Consider the following 24476-nt stretch of genomic DNA (forward strand, 5'->3'; position numbering starts at 1 on the left):
ACATAGACTGACCAGGTGAATCCAGGTGAAAGATATGATCCTTTATTGATGTCACCTGTTAAATCCACTTCAGTGTAGATGAAGGGGAGGAGACATGTTAAAGAAGGATGTTAAAGCCTTGAGACAACAGACATGGATTGTGTATGTGAGTCATTAAGAGGGTGAATGGGCAGGACAAAAGATTTAAGTGCCTTTGAATGAGGTATGGTAGTAGGTGCCAGATGCACCGGGTTTTTCACGCTCAACAGTTTCCCGTGTGTATCAAGAATGGTCCACCACCCAAAGGACATCCAGCCAACTGAAACAACTGTGGGAAGCATTGGAGTCAACATGGGGCCAGCATCCCTGTGGAACGCTTTCGACACCTTGTAGAGTCCATGCCCCGAAGAATTGAGGCTGTTCTGAGGGTAAAGGGGAGTGCAACTCAATATTAGGACGGTGTTCTTAATGTGTTGTACACTCAGTGTATGTAGACTACTTTCAAGTATTTGAGTTGTACAGATTTGACCCAGGTCTCCATGGTAACCAGTGGCACAACAAAACAACATGGACTTACAGTTTCAGATTGGCAGTCAGATTCCGCGACCTCGTATAAAACCACATCTTTGATGAACACAGCCATGGCTTTCAGTATGAACGCCACAAACAGGTTCATGTGGATGTAGTTTCTGGTGCAGTGCAACTTCCTGTAGAACAACGTTACAAATATACATTTCAGTTTATAGCCGTTTTTATCATATTCATGCACCATTTGATAATATTATCCTATTTTATTTCCTTTAAAATTTGTTAGAGGACTACATTTTGACAGACGTTAGACAACTATTGTACCACCCCCAGTGTGACTAAACATTTCCCGAACTAAGGTATTCAGACATTATTTGATAATGCAGAATGTCCATCATGTTTCTCCTCCTTTCTTTGTGTTATAGGTATTATATGAATGGAATAGTACCTCTGAGTAACATTTCCCAAAACCACTTTATAATACTGTACATTTGATAATACGTTGTCCTGTTTCTCCCCTACAATACTACCACTGTAACTAACATTTCCCAAACTTTATTATTCATGATGGTAAATATTGTATTGCGGATTATGGTTAAAACTATAAAACCCTATAAACAGAAGTGATGATCAGATTGGGGTTAAAACTATAAAACCCTATAACAGAAGTGATGATCAGATTGGGGTTAAAACTATAAAACCCTATAAACAGAAGTGATGATCAGATTAGGGTTGAAACTATAAAACCCTATAACAGAAGTGATGATCAGATTGGGGTTAAAACTATAAAACCCTATAAACAGAAGTGATGATCAGATTGGGGTTGAAACTATAAAACCCTATAACAGAAGTGATGATCAGATTGGGGTTAAAACTATAAAACCCTATAAACAGAAGTGATGATCAGATTAGGGTTGAAACTATAAAACCCTATAACAGAAGTGATGATCAGATTGGGGTTAAAACTATAAAACCCTATAACAGAAGTGATGATCAGATTGGGGTTGAAACTATAAAACCCTATAACAGAAGTGATGATCAGATTGGGGTTTAAATGATCAAAGCATAGTGGGTGTAATAGTGTGATGACAGACAGGTTGCGTTCCCCTGTTGTCAAGGTGTTGCTGCGTTCCCCTGTTGTCAGAGTGTTGCTGTGTTCCCCTGTTGTCAAGGTGTTGTTGCGTTCCCCTGTTGTCAAGGTGTTGCTGCGTTCCCCTGTTGTCAGAGTGTTGCTGTGTTCCCCTGTTGTCAGAGTGTTGCTGTGTTCCCCTGTTGTCAAGGTGTTGCTGTGTTCCCCTGTTGTCAAGGTGTTGCAGTGTTCCCCTGTTGTCAGGGTTTTGCAGTGTTCCCCTGTTGTCAAGGTGTTGCTGTGTTCCCCTGTTGTCAGAGTGTTGTTGTGTTCCCCTGTTGTCAGGGTGTTGTTGCGTTCCCCTGTTGTCAGAGTGTTGTTGTGTTCCCCTGTTGTCAGAGTGTTGCTGTGTTCCCCTGTTGTCAAGGTGTTGCTGTGTTCCCCTGTTGTCAGAGTGTTGTTGTGTTCCCCTGTTGTCAGGGTGTTGTTGTGTTCCCCTGTTGTCAGAGTGTTGTTATGTTCCCCTGTTGTCAGAGTGTTGTTGTGTTCCCCTGTTGTCAGAGTGTTGCTGTGTTCCCCTGTTGTCAGGGTGTTGCTGTGTTCCCCTGTTGTCAGTGTTGCTGTGTTCCCCTCTTGTCAAGGTGTTGCTGTGTTCCCCTGTTGTCAGTGTTGCTGTGTTCCCCTGTTGTCAAGGTGTTGCTGTGTTCCCCTGTTGTCAGAGTGTTGCTGTGTTCCCCTGTTGTCAGAGTGTTGCTGTGTTCCCCTGTTGTCAGGGTGTTGCTGTGTTCCCCTGGTGTCAGAGTGTTGTGTCACAGAGTGTACTGTACATAAACAACACTGTGTTCTGTACACCTGTGATGCTCTGACCCTCCAAACTGTTGCTCAGGCAAGAAATAAGTTAGTTAGGGGCCTCTGCCATCGCATCGTAAGATCCCTTGGAGTAAACACATCACTCACTGTTTACCAAGACACACACACACACACACACACACACACACACACACACACACACACACACACACACACACATTAAGCATCTCCAATCAAAAGGAGATCCTATTTCGCAACAAAGCCTCCTTCACTCATGCTGCCAAACATGCCCTCGTAAAACTGACTATCCTACTGATCCTTGACTTCGGCGATGTCATTTACAAAATAGCCTCCAACACTCTACTCAGCAAATTGGATGTAGTCTATCACAGTACCATCCGTTTTGTCACCAAAGCCCCATATACTACCCACCATTGTGACCTGTACGCTCTTGTTGGCTGGCCCTCACTACATATTCGTCACCAAACCCACTGGCTCCAGGTCATCTATAAATCACTGCTAGGCAAATCCCCGTCTTATCTTAGCTCACTGGTCACCATAGCAACACCCACCCGTAATATGCGCTCCAGCAGGTATATCTCACTGGTCATCCCCAAAGCCAACACCTCCTTTGGCCGCCATTCCTTCCAGTTCTCTGCTGCCAATGACTGGAACGAACTGCAAAAATCTCTGAAGCTGGAGACTCTTACCTCCCTCACTAACTTTAAGCGTCAGTTGTCAGAGCAGCTTACCGATCACTGCACCTGTACACAGCCATTCTGTAATTAGCCCACCCAACTACCTCATCCCCATATTGTTATTTATTTTGATAATTTGCACCCCAGTATCTCTATTTGCACATCATCTTTTGCACATCTATCATTCCAGTGTTAATACGAAATTGTAACTATTTTGCACTATGGCCTATTTATTGCCTTACCTCCATAACTTACTACATTCGCACACACTGTATATAGATTTTCTGTTGTATTTTTGACTTTATGTTTTGTTTACCCCATATGTAACTCTGTGTTGTTGTTTTTATCGCACTGCTTTGCTTTATCTTGGCCAGGTCGCAGTTGTAAATGAGAACTTGTTCTCAACTGGCTTACCTGGTTAAATAAAGGTGAAATAAAAATAAAATAAAATAAAACACACAACCACACACACACACACACACACACACACACTAACGTTCAAAAGTTTGGGGTCACTTAGAAATGTCCTTGTTTTCCATGAAAACATACATGAAATGAGTTTGAATAGGAAATAAGGCAAAATGCATAGGAAATGTAGTCATTGACGAGGCTAAAAATAATGATTGTGTCCTTCAAACTTTGCTTTCGTCAAAGAATCCTCCATTTGCAGCAATTACAGCCTTGCAGACCTTTGGCATTCTAGTTGTGAATTTGTTGAGGTAATCTGAAGAGATTTCACCCCATGCTTCCTGAAGCACCTCCCACAAGTTGGATTGGCTTGATGGGCACTTCTTACGGTCAAGCTGCTCCCACAACAGCTCAATAGGGTTGAGATCCGGTGACTGTGCTGGCCACTCCATTATCGACAGAATACCAGCTGACTGCTTCTTCCCTAAATAGTTATTACATAGTTTGGAGCTGTGCTTTGGGTCATTGTCCTGTTGTAGGAGGAAATTGGCTCCAATCAAGCGGCGTCCACAGGGTATGGCATGACGTTGCAAAATGGAGTGATAGCCTTCCTTCTTCAAGATCCCTTTTACCCTGTACAAATCTCCCACTTTACCACCACCAAAGCACCCCCAGACCATCACATTGCCACCACCATGCTTGACAGATGGCATCAAGCACTCCTCCAGCATCTTTTCATTTGGTCTGCGTCTCACAAACGTTCCTCTTTGTGATCCGAACACCTCAAACTTCGATTCGTCTGTCCATAACACTTTTTTCCAATCTTCCTCTGTCCAGTGTCTGTGTTCTTTTGCCCATCTTAATCTTTTATTTTTATTGGCCAGTCTGAGATATGGCTTTTTCTTTGCAACTCTGCCTAGAAGGTCAGCATCCCGGAGTCGCCTCTTCACTGTTGACGTTGAGACTGGTGTTTTGCGGGTACTATTTAATGAAGCTGCCAGTTGAGGACCTGTGAGGCGTCTGTTTCTCAAACTAGACACTCTAATGTATTTGTCCTCTTGCTCAGTTGTGCACCGGGGCCTCCCACTCCTCTTTCTATTCTGGTTAGAGACAGTTTGCGCTGTTCTGTGAAGGGAGTAGTACACAGCGTTGTACGAGAGCTTCAGTTTCTTGGCAATTTCTCGCATGGAATAGCCTTCATTTCTCAGAACAAGAATAGACTGACACGTTTCAGAAGAAAGTTATTTGTTTCTGGCCATTTTGAGCCTGTAATCGAACCCACAATTGCTGATGCTCCAGATACTCAACTAGTCTCAAGAAGGCCAGTTGTATTGCTTCTTTAATCAGCACAACAGTTTTCAACTGTGCTAACATAATTGCAAAAGGGTTTTCTAATGATCAATTAGCCTTTTAAACTTTGATTAGCAAACACAATGTGCTATTGGAACACAGGACTGATGGTTGCTGATAATGGGCCTCTGTATGCCTATGTAGATGTTCCATTAAAAATCAGCCGTTTCCAGCTACAATAACCATTTACCACATTAACAATGTCTACACTGTATTTCTGATCAATTTTAAGTTATTTTAATGGACAAAGAAATTGCTTTTCCTTCGAAAGTGACCCCAAACTTTTGAACGGTAGAGTACCTACAGTTGAAGTCGGAAGTTTACTATTGTTTGTACAGATGAACGTGGTACCTTCAGGCGTTTGGAAATTGCTTCCAAGGATGAACCAGACTTGTGGAGGTCTACCATTTTTTTTCTGAGGTCTTGGCAGATTTCCTTTGATTTTCCCATGATGTCAAGCAAAGAGGCACTGAGTTTGAAGGTAGGCCTTGAAATACATCCACAGGTACACCTTCAATTGACTCAAATTATGTCAATTAGCCTATCAGAAGCTTCTAAAGCCATGACATCATTTTCTGGAATTTTCCAAGCTGTTTAAAAGGCACAGTCATCTTCTGACCCACTGGAATTGTGATACAGTGAATTATAAGTGAAATAATCTGTATGTAAACAATTGTTGGAAAAATTACTTGTGCCATGCACAAAGTAGATGTCCTAACCGACTTGCCAAAACTATAGTTTGTTAACAAGAAATTTGTGGAGTGGTTGAAAAAACGAGTTTTAATGACTCCAACCTAAGTGTATGTAAACTTCCGACTTCAACTGTACATACTGTTAAATGAAGTGTGTGATGCTTTAAAAGGCACACTGGGATGCCAGGCAACTTAACATTGAATTAATGATCAGAGCGCTGTCCTCCTCCGTCTTCCTCCCCCCTCCTCACCCCTCCTCCCACCCCTCCTCTCACCCGTTCTCTCACCCTTCCCCTCACCCGTCCCCTCACCCTTCCCCTCACCCGTCCTCTCACCCTTCCCCTCACCCGTCCCCTCACCCTTCCCCTCACCCCTCCTCTCACCCTTCCTCTCCCCCCTCCTCACCCCTCCTCTCACCCTTCCTCTCCCCCTTCCTCACCCCTCCTCTCACCCCTCCTCTCACCCCTCCTCTCACCTTTCCTCTCAGTGTGTGTGTGCGTGTGAGTGTCTTTATGTGTGTACCACACGATCCCTTTGAGTAGTAAAGTTTATGACAGGATATGTCCTTCTGTTAACCACTTCAGTGAGTTTGAGAGATGGTGCAACGCCAGATTATGGCATTTAGAAAAACCTGTTCTACCCGGGTGTCTTAGTGTTAAATTGGGTGTAGAGGACACCATAAAATCATTATCAAACTGACCAAAAGGAGATACTGTGCAATGCTGCCTATGTAGGCGGTGCAGGGGTTATTGTCTCAAAGCTTGATGAATGAGCTGTAAGAGATTCTTCTGGATAACGCGACATAAGTAAGGAAAAAAACGCCTCCGTTCTGTACATTACCTTAGACATAATGGACGACGCAACGGAGTTCATTTTTCCAAGGTAATGTACAGAACGGAGGCGTTCATACCACTTATATTACAGTTGCCAAAGAAAACAATACTAAGCAGACAGTTGCAGGTAGAAATAACATTTGTTCGTTGATATTTTCATTTATATAAGGAAACTCATGCTTTCTCATCTTTTGGTTGCTAGAGACAGGACCCAGTTGTTAGTTCGATTAGTTCGATATTTATGGAAGTGACCAAGACGTTAGTTCGATTAGTTCGATATTTATGGAAGTGACCCAGACGTTAGTTCGATATTTATGGATGTGATCCAGTCGTTAGTTTGATTAGTTCGATATTTATGGAAGTGACCAAGACGTTAGTTCGATTAGTTCGATATTTATGGAAGTGACCCAGACGTTAGTTTGATTAGTTCGATATTTATTGATGTGACCCAGTCGTTAGTTCGATTAGTTCAATATTTATGGAAGTGACCCAGATGTTATTTCGATTAGTTCGATATTTATGGAAGTGACCCAGTCGTTAGTTTGATTAGTTTGATTAGTTCGATATTTATCGATGTGACCCAGTCGTTAGTTCTATTAGTTCAATATTTATGGAAGTGACCAAGACGTTATTTCGATTAGTTCAATATTTATGGAAGTGACCCAGTCGTTAGTTCGATTAGTTCGATATTTATTGAAGTGAGCCAGACGTTAGTTCGATTAGTTCAATAATTATGGATGTGACCCAGTCGTTAGTTCGATTAGTTCGATATTTATGGAAGTGACCAAGACGTTAGTTCGATTAGTTAGATATTTATATATGTGACCCAGTCGTTAGTTCGATTAATTCGATATTTATAGATGTGACACAGTTGTTAGTTCGATTAGTTCGATATTTATGGAAGTGACCCAGTCGTTAGTTCGATTTGTTCAATATTTATCGAAGTGACCCAGACGTTAGTTCGATTAGTTCAATATTTATGGAAGTGACCCAGTCGTTAGTTTGATTAGTTCAATATTTATGGTTGTGACCCAGACGTTGAAGGTCATTAGTTCAATATTTATGGACGCGACCCAGTCGTTAGTTCGATATTTATGGAAGTGACCCAGTCGTTAGTTCAATATTTATGGATGTGACCCAGTCGTTAGTTTGATTAGTTCATTATTTATGGACGTGACCAAGACGTAGGTTCGATTAGTTCGATATTTATGGAAGTGACCCAGTCGTTAGTTTGATTAGTTCGATATTTATGGTTGTGACCCAGACGTTGAAGGTCATTAGTTCAATATTTATGGACGCGACCCAGTCGTTAGTTCGATATTTATGGACGCGACCCAGTCGTTAGTTCGATATTTATGGAAGTGACCCAGTCGTTAGTTTGATTAGTTCAATATTTATGGACGCGACCCAGTCGTTAGTTTGATTAGTTCATTATTTATGGAAGTGACCAAGACGTTAGTTTGATTAGTTCGATATTTATGGACGCGACCCAGTCGTTAGTTTGATTAGTTCATTATTTATGGAAGTGACCCAGTCGTTAGTTTGATTAGTTTGATATTTATGGTTGTGACCCAGACGTTAGTTTGATTAGTTCAATATTTATGGACGCGACCCAGTCGTTAGTTCGATATTTATGGAAGTGACCCAGTTGTTAGTTCGATTAGTTCGATATTTATGGAAGTGACCCAGTCGTTAGTTCGATTAGTTTGGGTGGTCCTTAGATGTACACAGAGAGCTAACATTAATAACTACTTGTATTTATGAGAGGTATTGACATGTTGAATGCACCGAGCTGTCTGTTTGAATTACTGGCACACAGCTCGGACACCCATGCATACCCCACAAGACATGCCACCAGAGGTCTCTTCACATTCCGAAAGTCCTGAACAGACTATGGGAGGTGCACAGTACTACATAGAGCCATGACTACATGGAACTCTATTCCACATCAAGTAACTCATGTAGGCAGTAAAATTTGATTTAAAAAAACTGATAAAAATACACCTTTTGGAACAGCGGGGACTGTGAAGCAACACAAACATAGGCACAGACACATGCATACACACACACACTATAACATATGCACTATACACACACGTACACATGGATTTTGTGTTATAGATATGTGGTAGTAGAGTAGGGGCCTGAAGGCACACACTTAATATGTTGTGAAATCTGTTATGAATGTATTGTAATGTTTTTAAAAGGGTATAACTGCCTTAATTTTGCAGGACCCCAGGAAGAGTAGCTGCTGCCTTGGCAGGAACTAATGGGGATCCATAATAAACCCCAGGAAGAGTAGCTGCTGCCTTGGCAGGAACTAATGGGGATCCATAATAAATACAAAATACAAACACTGGTTCATTGTGAGGAGATCGCATTGCATATCAAAACACAAGGCTAGAAGCTAGTTAAATAGTTTGTTGCTCGCAAACCTGCCAATATGACAACCAAATTCAAAAATATCAGTTGCTGAAAACAGCAGGTCAAATTAGAAACAGGTGGGAGGATTTGACAGCATAGAGCAACTTGCGTCATGACTGCAACAGTAGGGACCAGAGAAATTAATATTCATCTCTCAACACGTTAGCTCATCAGATGCTCTAAAAGATATGTCTCTGCAAAAACAAATCAATGCTAGCTAGCTAGCTAGCTATGTTTTTCCTCGTTGGACCTGCATTTACAATGAATACAATTTCGGGTTTGTGTGGTTGTTGGTTTAGCTTTCTGTAACTTTGTAGCAAGTACGGTCTGCATGTGTAGACGCTTATTGCGTCATGATTGCAAGGTGTCCCGATATCTTTTCCAACTGTCCCGTTATCTGGTTTTAATGTCCACTCTAGAATGCCCTTCTAGCCTATCAGAAACGAGTATTCACCAATGCTGTGGTATAATACAGTAAATAATATAGTTATAATACAGTCATATTACTTATAGGAAGAATCCTACAAAAGGTATTGATAACACATTCATAGGCAATACTAGAAAAAAATACTACAGGTTTAAAATAAAAACATCAGTCTTGAATCGTAAACCACTGTGCCTATAATATGCAGAGAAACTGAAGTCTATGCTGTTCCATACGTAAACACTCCCACGCTGTTCTAGATAAGCTAGCTAGCAGCTGGTGATGTAAGCACAGTAAAGAATCCTACCTAAAGGTGCAGAGTATGACGATAGCGATGGCGAGGGAGATGAGAGAGATGCTGTGTCCGATGGTGTAGCCTACTTTCACTGCCCAGTAGAACTGCCTCTGAGAGAAACACACATAAGTAGACACATTAAACAAGTTACTGCACACACCTCACGTTTAAAGCTAAAATCCTTAATTAAAACAATAACAAAGAGACACCCCGCCTCTGTTTTGGTAAAAAAAAAAAGCTGAAAGATGGGCCTGGAGAAATGTAACCACTCTCAAATTCAAAAACTGACCATCCATGAATATACAAAATTATAGTTTTAACCATGTTTTAAAACAAGTTTATATTTTGAGTTCTGATGGGGAAGGACAGTTGAACTAAGCTCATGAGGCATTTGCATGTTATATTCTTCAAGAATCAATGCATGTATATAATTAATTTGTAAGTCGCTCTGGATAAGAGCGTCTGCTAAATGACGTAAATGTAATGTAAATGTAATGTATACGTAACATTTTTTTTTATCTAGCAATAAACATTCTAGATTTAACACATGGGCAAATCTATAATGGTTGAGCACCCTCCTCTGACAATGACTTTATTTTTTTTACATTTCTGGATAAGGCTTAAAATACAGGATAAAATCTAGTTACGTCACATGATTGTACAAAACACAAGGCCCTAATAAAGGCCCCCTACTCCCTACTGTAGTGGGAATTGAGTGCCATTTCAAATGTAGCCTTCATACATGCTCCTTTACTCCAGGGAGTAACATGGATGTTTTTTGGTATAGCACTCTATATGCCCAACTCGGTTTGAATCCAGGTCGTCTGTGCACCACCAGACCATTTTAGCCCTCTGAGCTGAAGCCTGGGCATTGGCTCGGGGACCTAACACGTCTTTATCGTAAAGTAAAAGCCATTGTCTTGCTATATCACCGTTACACAACTACAAAGGTCACTGATTTATAAGCGTTGGTCAATAATGATTAGTAATGTACTGATGGATCTGTAAAAAGACATACCATGTCATCATCATCACCTATGGTGGCGTTGGCGTTGTACCCACAATTCAGTGCATAAGAAGCAGGGCTAAACTCAGACCAGCCGTCACTGTTGCAGGTCTTTGACAGGTTACCTAGACAACATAGAGGACAGGTGTGACAGGTTACCTAGACAACATAGAGGACAGGTGTGACAGGTTACCTAGACAACATAGAGGACAGGTGTGACAGGTTACCTAGATGACAGAGGACAGGTGTGACAGGTTACCTAGACGACAGAGAGGACAGGTGTAACAGGTTACCTAGACGATAGAGAGGACAGGTGTAACACGTTACCTAGACGACAGAGAGGACAGGTGTAACAGGTTACCTAGACGACAGGGGGGGACAGGTGGAACAGGTTACCTAGACGACAGAGAGGACAGGTGTAACAGGTTACCTAGACGACAGAGGGGACAGGTGTAATAGGTTACCTAGACGACAGGGGGGGACAGGTGGAACAGGTTACTTAGACGACAGAGAGGACAGTTGTAACAGGTTACCTACACTGTAAAAATAAATCCTGTTGATTTTACAGTAACTTACTGGCAGCCAGTTCCCTGTAGGTTACTGTAAAAAAGGAACAGTATGTTACGTACCATATTTTATGGTATTCAATACTGTTACTGTAATTGAGTTACAGTACCAATAATGCTACTGTAGCCATTTTACAGTAACATACTCTTACTGTAAAGCCTTATTTGCATATTTCCCAGTGCCTTGCCTTTCAAATTAATTGTAGAGTTACCACCCATGACCGTAGTTGTTAGTGACAGAAACATAGTTGTTGCATTCATCCTTGTTAAGTCCAGTGGCCCTCACCAAGTGAGATCCTAAGCGAATATGTTGTCATTAAAATTATATTCCACCAGAATTTCTCGGGACCCCACCCCACCCCAAATCTAATGACACAACCTTAAAATCTGTACATTTCGATTTTTCCATCAACAAATAACCTTAAATTCATTACATTTTAATCTCTTATCAAAATGAAAAGAAACCAATAAATAAATGTACTCAATAAAATAGCATTTTTCTAATTATCTTTCTCAAAAATGTTTGAGTATTGTCCCAAATCCCCGAGCTGACAAGGTAGTTAACCCACTGTTTCCCCGGGCGCCGATGACATTAAGGGCTGCAAACTTCCGTCAACTTTACCAAAATTTCCCAATTTTCCAGAGGATTTTGTGAAAACCTGAGAATTTTTGGGGAAAGTTACCAGAATTTTGCAACCCTACCTAGGTATGTTATTTATCTTTGATTGATTCATCTTATGCTACACAATCAAAAACACAGATAAAACACAGATATTAAAAACAATTGTAAAACAATCTACCTGCATTACAGCATGTAGGGAACTATGAGAATGATTACAGTTGTTTTACAGTTAACTGTTTTTATTTAATTATACAACAGCACGCCCACAAACAAAGCAATGCATATAAAATAACAAAACAGGTACCAATTAACAAAGACTAAAATATAATATGTATAATAACAATTTGCAAAATAAAAGTTCTCTCTCTTGCTTCAGAGGATGAGCTTAGATTTTGTTGCTCAGAAATACAGTAAGTGAACTACTACTGTGCGTTTTATGTAGCATTTTTCTTTATGGTAATGTCCTAAATACATCAAATATTTCCTGGCCATTGATTTCCCCCCCCCCCCCACAATGCAATGTAATTTACAGTAATTTACTGTATTCAGTTCATACAGTATGTTACTGTTGATTATACAGTAATTTACTGTGACAATTACCTTTTTTTTTTACAGTGTAGGTAACAGAGGGTATAGGTGTGAACTTACACTGCAATTTACATCCAAAACAATACGTTTTCATGTGTTCAGCTCAATTAAGTTAAATTACGATAGTTCAACAGAGCCCAACTCTTGACACGTGTTTTCTAAATGTTTTTATAGCCTTTTTTCTGTATCATTATGCAATCTTCAAAGGAATCAAACCAAGTGTTGTGAAATCTCTTCTGCCTTCCCACTCCACTGATCAACACAACAGTGTGCTCCAAGGAGCACAGAGACAAGAAACACTCTTGGTGATGCACTAGTGTTTCTTCTTGTTTTTAGATATGTGAGGCAGAACTTTTCCTTCCTTTATTCAGATCCAATTATTTTACACAGAGAGTACAGAGAGTCTCATTGGAACACACTCCACTTAAGCAAATGGAAGTCTTTACTGTCTGTAGGGGATATGATGGTCCCTGTGTTGCACTGAGGCTTACAGGTCCTGTGTGTGTGTGTGTGTGTGTGTGTCTGTATGTGTGTGTATAAAAATAAAAATAAAATAAAAGCTCTATTGTCACATCCACCAGATAGGTGCAGTGAAACTTGTTGTTTTACAGGGTCAGCCATAGTAGTATGGCACCCCTGGTGTAAATTAGGGTTAAGTGCCTTGCTCAAGGGCACATCGACAGATTTCTCACCTTGTCGGCTCGGGTATTCGAACCAGCAACCTTTCGGTTAGGCTACCTGGTGCCCTAAACATCTGTTTCTTAATTACCCAGGACCATTCCTCGGAGACCAAGAGACCATCGTCTAGTAGTGAGCCTTTTCAACTCTACAGTATACAGTCTATGGGGACACACAGGGAAAAGGTCTACAGTACGGTCTATGGGGACACACAGGGAAGTCGTTGGATATCATCACAAGGATGTCCACAAAGCAAAGAAACTATGCTGTCTAGAAAGTCGTTATTTTCTAGTGGTTATTCACATATCAAAACCACATTGGTTAATATCAACTGATCAAAACAGAACAAAGCAGTAGTATAACTGATGGATTGATTCATATACAGTACCAGTCAAAAGTTTGGACACACCTACTCATTCCAGGGTTTGTCTTTATTTTTAATATTTTCTACATTGTAGAATAATAGTGAAGACATCAAAACTATGAAATAACACATATGGAATCATGTAGTAACCAGAAAAGTGTTAAACAAATCAAAATATATTATATATTTGAGGTTCTTCAAAGTAGCCACCCCATTGCCTTGATAACAGCTTTGCACACTATTGGCAGAGGGACAGAGAGAGGGAAGAGAGAGAGAGGGAGACACAGAAAGAACGAGAGAGAGAGAGAAATGAAGAGAGAGAGAGAGGGGGGGGGGTCGGGGCAGAAAGTGAGAGAGAATGAGAAATGAAGAGAGAGGGGGGGGGGGCAGCAGAAAGTGAGAGAGAGAGAGAAATGAAGAGAGAGATGGGGGGGGGGGGGGCAGAAAGTGAGAGAGAATGAGATAAGCCAGTGTTTTAGTCCGTGCCGCCGTTGGATCCTCTGTGTCTGAGGGATTGCCTGAAGAATGCTTTCATCAGGCCTCCAAACAAGAGAGCCATGGATTTTGGATGTCATGCATGACGACGGGAGTGCCTCAAACAAGTTAATCATCCCTGCACGGTGTTGTCTCTGAGGCCTGATTTTAGATTAGGGCTCTTCTCTCAATACGGCACATACACGGCTGGGCCAGTGAGCTCTTACTGTGAAGAAGATTATGCATGAGGACATCCTGAGGAGAGACAGACTGATATGGAGAGAAAGAGAGAGAGAGAGAGAGAGAGAGAGAGAGAGAGAGAGAGAGAGAGAGAGACACATGGTGGGAGAATGTCGTCCACAGCACCCGAACGTCAGTAGCTACTCTCCTGTAATTAATTAGAAAACCAGTCAATGTCAAAGTGATACAGGGAGAGGTGACGTCCACAGCACCTGAACCTTACTTAGTATCTACTGTCCTGTACAGTTTCAGTAGAGTTTGAAACCATGTATCTACTCTCCTGTAATTACAGTTTCAGTAGTTTGAGACCATGTATCTACTCTCCTGTAATTACAGTTTCAGTAGTTTGAGACCATGTATCTACTCTCCTGTAATTGCAGTTTCAGTAGAGTTTGAGACTATGTGTATCTACTCTCCTGTAATTGCAGTTTCAGTAGAGTTTGAGACCATGTATCTACTCTCCTGTAATTACAGTTTCAGTAGAGTTTGAAACCATGTATCTACTCTCCTGTAATTACAGTTTCAGTAGAGTTTGAGACTATGTGTATCTACTCTCCTGTAATTACAGTTTCAGTAGAGTTTGAGACCATGTATCTACTCTCCTGTAATTACAGTTTCAGTAGAGTTTGAAACCATGTATCTACTCTCCTGTAATTACAGTTTCAGTAGTTTGAGACCATGTATCTACTCTCCTGTAATTACAGTTTCAGTAGTTTGAGACCATGTATCTACTCTCCTGTAATTACAGTTTCAGTAGAATTTGAGACCATGTATCTACTCTCCTGTAATTACAGTTTCAGTAGAGTTTGAGACCATGTATCTACTTGTCACGGTTTCGGCCGAGGCTGCCTCTCTTCCTTGCTCGGGCAGGCTTCGGCGGTCGTCGTCTCCGGAGTACTAGCTGCCACCGTTGTATGTTTCGATGTTCGTTTGGTTTTGTCTTGATGTTGTACACCTGTTTTCGTTTAGCGCTCATTAGTGTCCTATAAGTTCTCGTTGTGTTTGTCAGGTGTTGTGTGTGATTGTACTTGCTGTCGTGTTTGTGCGCTACTGTTGGTTGTCTGTGCTTCGTTGTTTTCCTCCTCTGTTAGGGAGGGTTCTCGCACATGTTAGTGCGCATTTTGTTTTACGCCTGTGTGCGTATTTTCTCGCCTCCGGGCTTTTTGGCTCGTGTTATGAGTGAGTGTTCACTAAAGTCTTTTGGACTAAGTTTCTGCGTCCTGCGCCTGATTCCTGCACCACACCCACCTACAGCACCCACTGACACTACTCTCCTGTAATTATAGTTTCAGTAGAGTTTGAGACCATGTATCTACTCTCCTGTAATTACAGTTTCAGTAGAGTTTGAGACCATGTATCTACTCTCCTGTAATTATAGTTTCAGTAGAGTTTGAGACCACCAATTCTGGTGTTTATAGAAAGGAGTCATGAGTGCATTCAGGTGGGTGTTCCGCTGCAAAGTTTCTTGACAATAGACAAACAAAGGCTCTGTTCAAAACATCCCAGGGTAAGACGCCATGTCATCATGTAACTGTTGGCCTACATCAAACATAGTGATCATAAATGTTGACACTCTATATGACATGAGTTTTATGATATGGAAATGTGAAGTGCGCATTTGGACTCACGGGTGTTTGGCTTGCTTGTATAATATCAAGACAGTGTTTATTATAATCCTCAACGTCTCATCTTTCAAAATAAATCGAGTCCTCTTTATTTACAGCATTTCCCTCATTCAGACAACAGACATTTGCAAAAGTTGCCCAATCAGCGGGAGGGATGGGGGCAACTTCTTGTCGCGTGTGGTGCTCAAATTCAGAACGGCTGTCAGTCAAAACCCACATAGTGCTGTGAAGCGCAGAGCCAGAGGTCTGACATCAGTTGCAGCATGTTACTGTACAGCTACTGCGTTCCAATTTAGGCGCTTATCAGTGCCCAAATCTACCATTTTCAACCCGTATATGGGTACAAGTGTAAAGGGCTAATTGACATTTCAGACCACGTATCTACTCTCCTGTAATTACAGTTTCAGTAGAGTTTGATACCATGTATCTACTCTCCTGTAATTACAGTTTCAGTAGAGTTTGAAACCATGTATGTACTCTCCTGTAATTACAGTTTCAGTAGAGTTTGAAACCATGTATCTACTCTCCTGTAATTACAGTTTCAGTAGAGTTTGAGACCATGTAATTACACTCTTAGAAAAAAAGATGCTATCTGGAACCTTAAAGGGTTCTTCAGCTGTCCCCATAGGAGAACCCTTTGAAGAAGCCTTTTTGGTTTCAGGTAGAACCTTTTTGGTTCCAGGTATAACCATTTTGGGCTCCCTGTAGAACCCTTTCTACAGAGGGTTCTACATGGAAACCAAAAGGGTTCTACCTGGAACCAAAAAGGTTCTGCCTGAAACCAAAACATAACCCATTTTTCTAAGAGTGTAGAGTGTAGGTAGAGTTTGAGACCATGTATCTACTCCCTGTAATTAGAGTTTAAGTAGAGTTTGAGAACATGTCATTGTCAATGTCAACACACTGAAAGCGTTCCTCACAGTTAGGGAGTCGGACAGACACGTGACGTTTAGGGAGATAGATGGTGTGATAGATAGTTTATCTGTGGTGCGTTTGTGTGTGCAAGTGTGCATTCAGTCGTGCATGCGTCTGTGTGTGTGTTTGTTTGCTGTAGACCTAGCGTGTTTCTGTAAAGGTTGGGGCGTGGCTGAGCTCCACCCTTCCAATCCAACAAACCAAATGTATGACTTTGTCCCTGAAGCTCTCCGGTGCCAGGTTTCGTAATGCCTGAATGGCTTCTGAGGTTGAATGTGTAATCAGAAGATATAGCGTTCTGTTGCAATGGTGAATGGGGTTTTCACACTTGTGACATTGTTTGGAGTTTTTTAAAGAATCAAAGGCTTTAGATACATTGTCTTCATGCCGGGCTTTGGTCTCACCAAATTATAGGCAGACCTATACAGTGCATTCGGAAAGTATTTAGACCCCTTGACTTTTTCCACATTTTGTTACGCTACAGCCTTATTCTAAAATTGATTAGATATTATTTTTTTCTCATGAATCTACACACAATGCCCCATAATGACAAAGCAAAAACAGGTTTTAAATTTTTGGTGCAAGTTTTTTACAAATAAAAACAGAAAAACTTTATTTACATAAGTATTCAGACCCTTTGCTATGAGACTCGAAATTGAGCTCAGGTGCTCAGGTTCTGTTTCCATTAATCATCCTTGAGATGTTTCTACAACTTGACTGGAGTCCACCTGTGGTAAATTAAATTGATTGGACATGATTTGGAAAGGCACACACCTGTCTATATAAGGTCCCAAAGTTGACAGTACATGTCAGCAAAAACCAAGCCATGAGGTCGAAGGAATTGTCCGTAGAGCTCCGAGACAGGATTGGGGAAGGGTACCAAAAAATTCTGCAGCATTGAAGATCCCCAAGAACACAGTGGCCTCCATCATTTTTAAATGGAAGAAGTTTGTAACCACCAAGACTCTTCCTAGAGCTGGCCACCCGGCCAAACTGAGCAATCGGGGGAGAAGGGCCTTGGTCAGGGAGGTGACCAAGCACCCGATGGTCACTCTGACAGAGCTCCAGAGTTCCTCTGTGGAGATGGGAGAATCTTCCAGAAGGACAACCATCTCTGCAGCACTCCACCAATCAGGCCTTTATAGTAGAGTGGCCAGACGGAAGCCACTCCTCAGTAAAAGGCACATGACAGCCCGCTTGGAGTTTGCCAAAAGGCACCTAAAGGACTCAGACCATGAGAAACAAGATTCTCTGGTCTGATGAAACCAAGATTGGACTCTTTGGCCTGAATGCCAAGCGTCACGTCTGGAGGAAACCTGGCACCATCCCTACGGTGAAGCATGGTGGTGGCAGCATCATGCTGTAGGGATGTTTTTCAGTGGCAGGGACTGGGAGACTAGTCAGGATCGAGGGAAAGATGAACGGAGCAAAGTACAGAGAGATCCTTGATGGGGGCGAAAGGTTACCTTCCAACAGGACAACGACCCTAAGCACACAGCCAAGACAACGCAGGAGTGGCTTCGGGACAAGTCTCTGAATGTCCTTGAGAGGCCCAGCCAGAGCCCAGACTTGAACCCGATCTAACATTTCTGGAGAGACCTGAAAATGCAGCGACGCTCCCCATCCAACCTGACCGAGATTGAGAGGATCTGCAGAGAAGAATGGGAGAAACTCCCCAAATACAGGTGCGGCAAACTTGTAGCGTCATACCCAAGAAGACTCAAGGTTGTAATCGCTGCCAAAGGTGCTTCAACAAAATACTGATTAAAGGTTCTGAATACTTATGTAAATGCAATATTTCCGTTTTTAATTTTTAATAAATTTGCACACATTTCTAAAAACCTGGTTTTGCTTTGTCATTATGGGGTATTGTGTGTAGAATCATGAAGGGAAACAACTATTTAATCCATTTTAGAATAAGGCTGTAACGTAAAATTCAAGGGGTCTGAATACTTTCCGAATGCACTGTATATCAAAAACATGCAGTAAGTGTTAAGATAGACGAGTACACAAATCAAATTTTATTTGTCACATACACGTGTTTAGTAGATGTTATTGCGGGTGTAGCGAAATGCTTGTGCTTCTAGCTCCGACAGTGCAGTAATATCTAACAATTTCACAACATATACCCAATACACACAAAAAAGTAAGGAATGGATTCAAGAATATATACATATATGGACAAGCAATGACAGAGCGGCATGGACTAAGATATAGTAGAATATTATAGAATACAGTATATATATATGAGATGAGTAATGCAAGATATGTAAACATTATTAAAGTGACTAGTGTTCCATTTCTTAAAGTGGCCAGTGATTTCAATAGGCAGCAGCAGCCTCTAATGTGCTAGTGATGGCTATTTAACAGTCTGATGGCCTTGAGATAGAAGCTGTTTTATTCTCTCGGTCCCAGCTTTGATGCACCTGTACTGACCTCGCCTTCTGGATGATAGTGGGGTGAACAGGCCGTGGCTCGGGTGGTTGATGTCCTTGATGATATTTTTGTCCTTCCTGTGACATCGGGTGCTGTAGGTGTCCTGGAGGGCGGGTAGTTTGCCCCCGGTAATGCGTTCGGCAGACCCCACCACCATCTGGAGAGCCCTGCGGTTGCGGGCGGTGCAGTTGCCGTACCAGGCGGTGATACAGCCCGACAGGATACTCTCAATTGTGCATCTGTAAAAGTTTGTGAGGGTTTTAGGTGCCAAGCCAAATTTCTTCAGCCTCCTGAGGTTGAAGAGGCTCTGTTGCGCCTTCTTCACCACACTGTCTGCGCGTGTGGACAATTTCAGTTTGTCAGTGATGTGTACGCCAAGGAACTTAAAGCTTTCCACCTTCTCCACTGCGGTCCCGTCGATGTAGATAGGGTGGTGCACCCTCTGCTGTTTCCTGAAGTCCACGTTCATCTATTTGTTTTGTTGACGTTGAGTGAGAGGTTATTTTCCTGGCACCACAATCCCAGAAAAATAACCTTTTACCAGCATTTTCATAATCTGAAATAAAATCCAATAACAGTTGTTCCTCTGTGGGTCCCCTGTAGCTCAGTTAGTAGAGCATGGTGCTTGCAACGCCAGGGTTGTGGGTTTGTTTCCCACGGGGGGCCATTATGAAAATGTATGCACTCACTAACTGTAAGTCGCTCTGGATAAGAGCGTCTGCTAAATGACTAAAAATGTAAAGAATTATGTTTAAAAATGTGAGTTCTGAACATCGTGAAGGAAAAGGACATCACTCTAAAAGGTTAACTAGCCGTTTTGAAGGCTTATCTTTGAGTGAGCAAGTTGGTTGTTATTTCAAGATTAGTATCGCCCAGGTCTATGTGCTCTGACAGGTCTATGTGTACTGTGGGCCTGCTAGACTGTGGACTCTGTGCTGCTCTGACAGGTCTATGTACTGGGGGCCTGCTAGACTGTGGACTCTGTGCTGCTCTGACAGGTCTATGTACTGTGGGCCTGCTAGACTGTCGTCTCTGTGCTGCTCTGACAGGTCTATGTACTGTGGGCCTGCTAGACTGTGGACTCTGTGCTGTTCTGACAGGTCTATGTGTACTGTGGGACTGCTAGACTGTGGACTCTGTGCTGCTCGGACAGGTATATGTGTACTGTGGGCCTGCTAGACTGTGGACTCTGTGCTGATCTGACAGGTCTATGTGCTGTGGGCCTGCTAGACAGTGGACTCTGTGCTGCTCTGACAGGTATATGTGTACTGTGGGACTGCTAGACTGTGGACTCTGTGCTGCTCTGAAAGGTCTATGTGTAATTTGTAAGTCGCTCTGGATAAGATCGTCTGCTAAATGACGAAAATGTAAATGTAATGTACTGTGGGCCTGCTAGACTGTGGACTCTGTGCTGCTCTGACAGGTCTATGTGTACTGTGGGCCTGCTAGATTGTGGACTCTGTGCTGCTCTGAAAGGTCTATGTGTACTGTGGGCCTGCTAGACTGTGGACTCTGTGCTGCTCTGACAGGTCTATGTGTACTGTGGGCCTGCTAGATTGTGGACTCTGTGCTGCTCTGACAGGTCTATGTGTACTGTGGGACTGCTAGACTGTGGACTCTGTGCTGCTCTGACAGGTCTATGTACTGGGGGCCTGCTAGACTGTGGACTCTGTGCTGCTCTGACAGGTCTATGTGTACTGTGGGACTGCTAGACTGTGGACTCTGTGATGCTCTGACAGGTCTATGTGTACTGTGGGACTGCTAGACGGTGGACTCTGTGATGCTCTGACAGGTCTATGTGTTATTTGTAAGTCGCTCTGGATAAGAGTGTCTGCTAAATGACGAAAATGTAAATGTAATGTACTGTGGGCCTGCTAGACTGTGGACTCGGTGCTGCTCTGACAGGTCTATGTACTGTGGGCCTGCTAGACTGTGGACTCTGTGCTGCTCTGACAGTTCTATGTACTGGGGGCCTGCTAGACTGTGGACTCTGTGCTGCTCTGACAGGTCTATGTGTACTCTGGGCCTGCTAGACTGTGGACTCTGTGCTGCTCTGACAGGTCTATGTGTACTGTGGGCCTGCTAGACTGTGGACTCTGTGCTGCTCTGACAGGTCTATGTGTACTGTGGGCCTGCTAGACTGTGGACTCTGTGCTGCTCTGACAGGTCTTTGTGCTGTGGGCCTGCTAGACTGTGGACTCTGTGCTGCTCTGACAGGTCTTTGTGCTCTGGGCCTGCAAGACTGTGGACTCTGTGCTGCTCTGACAGGTCTATGTACTGGGGGCCTGCTAGACTGTGGACTCTGTGCTGCTCTGACAGGTCTATGTGTACTGTGGGCCTGCTAGACTGTGGACTCTGTGCTGCTCTGACAGGTCTATGTACTGGGGGGCTGCTAGACTGTGGACTCTGTGCTGCTCTGACAGGTCTATGTGTACTGTGGGCCTGCTAGACTGTGGACTCGGTGCTGGTCTGACAGGTCTATGTACTGTGGGCCTGCTAGACTGTGGACTCTGTGCTGCTTTGACAGGTCTTTGTGCTGTGGGCCTGCTAGACTGTGGACTCTGTGCTGCTCTGACAGGTCTATGTGCTGTGGGCCTGCTAGACTGTGGACTCTGTGCTGATCTGACAGGTCTATGTGTACTGTGGGCCTGCTAGACTGTGGACTCTGTGCTGCCCTGACAGGTCTATGTACTGGGGGCCTGCTAGACTGTGGACTCTGTGCTGCTCTGACAGGTCTTTGTGCTGTGGGCCTGCTAGACTGTGGACTCTGTGCTGCTCTGACAGGTCTATGTGTACTGTGGGCCTAGTAGACTGTGGACTATGTGCTGCTCTGAAAGGTATATGTACTGGGGGCCTGCTAGACTGTGGACTCTGTGCTGCTCTGACATGTCTATGTACTGGGGGCCTGCTAGACTGTGGACTCTGTGCTGCTCTGACAGGTCTATGTACTGTGGGCCTGCTAGACTGTGGACTCTGTGCTGCTCTGACAGGTCTATGTGTACTGTGGGCCTGCTAGACTGTGGACTCTGTGCTGCTCTGACAGGTCTGTGTACTGTGGGCCTGCTAGACTGTGGACTCTGTGCTGCTCTGACAGGTCTATGTGTACTGTGGTCCTGCTAGACTGTGGACTCTGTGCTGCTCTGACAGGTCTATGTACTGTGGGCCTGCTAGACTGTGGACTCTGTGCTGCTCTGACAGGTCTATGTGTAATTTGTAAGTCGCTCTGGATAAGAGTGTCTGCTAAATGACGAAAATGTAAATGTAATGCACTGTGGGCCTGCTAGACTGTGGACTCTGTGTTGTTCTGACAGGTCTATGCACTGTGGGCCTGCTAGACTGTGGACTTTGTGCTGCTCTGACAGGTATATGTGTACTGTGGGACTGCTAGACTGTGGACTCTGTGCTGCTCTGACAGGTCTATGTACTGGGGGCCTGCTAGACTGTGGACTCTGTGCTGCTCTGACAGGTATATGTGTACTGTGGGACTGCTAGACTGTGGACTCTGTGCTGCTCTGAGAGGTCTATGTACTGGGGGCCTGCTAGACTGTGGACTCTGTGCTGCTCTGACAGGTCTATGTGTACTGTGGGCCTGCTAGACTGTGGACTCTGTGCTGCTCTGACAGGTCTATGTACTGTGGGCCTGCTAGACTGTGGACTCTGTGCTGCTCTGACAGGTCTATGTACTGGGGGGCTACTAGACTGTAGACTCTGTGCTGCTCTGACAGGTCTATGTGTACTGTGGGACTGCTAGACTGTGGACTCTGTGCTGCTCTGAAAGGTCTATGTACTGGGGGCCTGCTAGACTGTGGACTCTGTGCTGCTTTGACAGGTATTTGTGCTGTGGGCCTGCTAGACTGTGGACTCTGTGCTGCTCTGACAGGTCTATGTACTGGGGGGCTACTAGACTGTAGACTCTGTGCTGCTCTGACAGGTCTATGTGCTGTGGGCCTGCTAGACTGTGGACTCTGTGCTGCCCTGACAGGTCTATGTACTGGGGGCCTGCTAGACTGTGGACTCTGTGCTGCTCTGACATGTCTATGTGTACTGTGGGCCCGCTAGACTGTGGACTATGTGCTGCTCTGACAGGTATATGTACTGGGGGCCTGCTAGACTGTGGACTCTGTGCTGCTCTGACAGGTCTATGTACTGTGGGCCTGCTAGACTGTGGACTCTGTGCTGCTCTGACAGGTCTATGTGTAATTTGTAAGTCGCTCTGGATAAGAGTGTCTGCTAAATGACGAAAATGTAAATGTAATGTACTGTGGGCCTGCTAGACTGTGGACTCGGTGCTGTTCTGACAGGTCTATGTACTGTGGGCCTGCTAGACTGTGGACTCTGTGCTGCTCTGACAGGTATATGTGTACTGTGGGCCTGCTAGACTGTGGACTCTGTGCTGCTCTGACAGGTATATGTGTACTGTGGGACTGCTAGACTGTGGACTCTGTGCTGCTCTGACATGTCTATGTACTGGGGGCCTGCTAGACTGTGGACTATGTGCTGCTCTGACAGGTCTGTGTACTGTGGGCCTGCTAGACTGTGGACTCTGTGCTGCTCTGACAGGTCTATGTGTACTGTGGGCCTGCTAGACTGTGGACTCTGTGCTGCTCTGACAGGTCTGTGTACTGTGGGCCTGCTAGACTGTGGACTCTGTGCTGCTCTGACAGGTCTATGTGTACTGTGGGCCTGCTAGACTGTGGACTCTGTGCTGCTCTGACAGGTCTATGTACTGTGGGCCTGCTAGACTGTGGACTCTGTGCTGCTCTGACAGGTCTATGTGTACTGTGGGCCTGCTAGAATGTGGACTATGTGCTGCTCTGACAGGTCTGTGTACTGTGGGCCTGCTAGACTGTGGACTCTGTGCTGCTCTGACTGGTCTATGTGTACTGTGGGCCTGCTAGACTGTGGACTCTGTGCTGCTCTGACAGGTCTATGTACTGTGGGCCTGCTAGACTGTGGACTCTGTGCTGCTCTGACAGGTCTATGTGTACTGTGGGCCTGCTAGAATGTGGACTATGTGCTGCTCTGACAGGTCTGTGTACTGGGGGCCTGCTAGACCGTGGACTCTGTGCTGCTCTGACAGGTCAGTGAAATACAGGTCTCCTCCTCTGACTTCTCTGAACCCCACATTCCCTTTAATCCTTCCTCTGTTTTTCCTCTCTGACCCCTGGGCCCCTCCCACTTCTCAGGTCAACTTCCATCCCTCCATCTATCTCCATCTATTCCCTCTGGGCTACATACATCACCGATTCCCAGAAGTCCTCTGCTTCACTGTGACCTCTCTATAACAGATGACACGAGAAGATAGATCCATGGTGTGACCCCCTCAGACTGTGACAGCTTGGTGGGTTACCTCCCCAACATGCTGATTATATTACAAACTAAACTACACTTTAAGTTTGAGAGGACATAGACAGGACAAACCAGATTGAAACTGGTTGATAGTACAGGTTTA

At 43.8% G+C, this 24476-nt stretch overlaps 1 protein-coding gene across 1 annotated transcript in view; it reads right to left on the bottom strand.

Annotated features, from left to right (window-relative positions):
• vipr1a (vasoactive intestinal peptide receptor 1a) overlaps window positions 1-24476 on the bottom strand; it is a gene marked incomplete at its 3' end in the record, with an annotated part of 96051 nt that overhangs the window by 27497 nt on the left and 44078 nt on the right. Inside the window, exons 4-6 of the mRNA XM_084139636.1 lie at window positions 10529-10641; window positions 9523-9620; window positions 557-686 (exon numbers count right to left, since the gene is read on the bottom strand). Coding sequence (XP_083995762.1) covers window positions 557-686; window positions 9523-9620; window positions 10529-10641 — 341 coding nt within the window. The remainder of the gene's footprint in view (window positions 1-556; window positions 687-9522; window positions 9621-10528; window positions 10642-24476) is intronic.

This window comes from Coregonus lavaretus (assembly GCF_964263955.1).
Source record: "Coregonus lavaretus genome assembly, chromosome: 23".
Lineage (NCBI taxonomy): Eukaryota > Metazoa > Chordata > Actinopteri > Salmoniformes > Salmonidae > Coregonus > Coregonus lavaretus.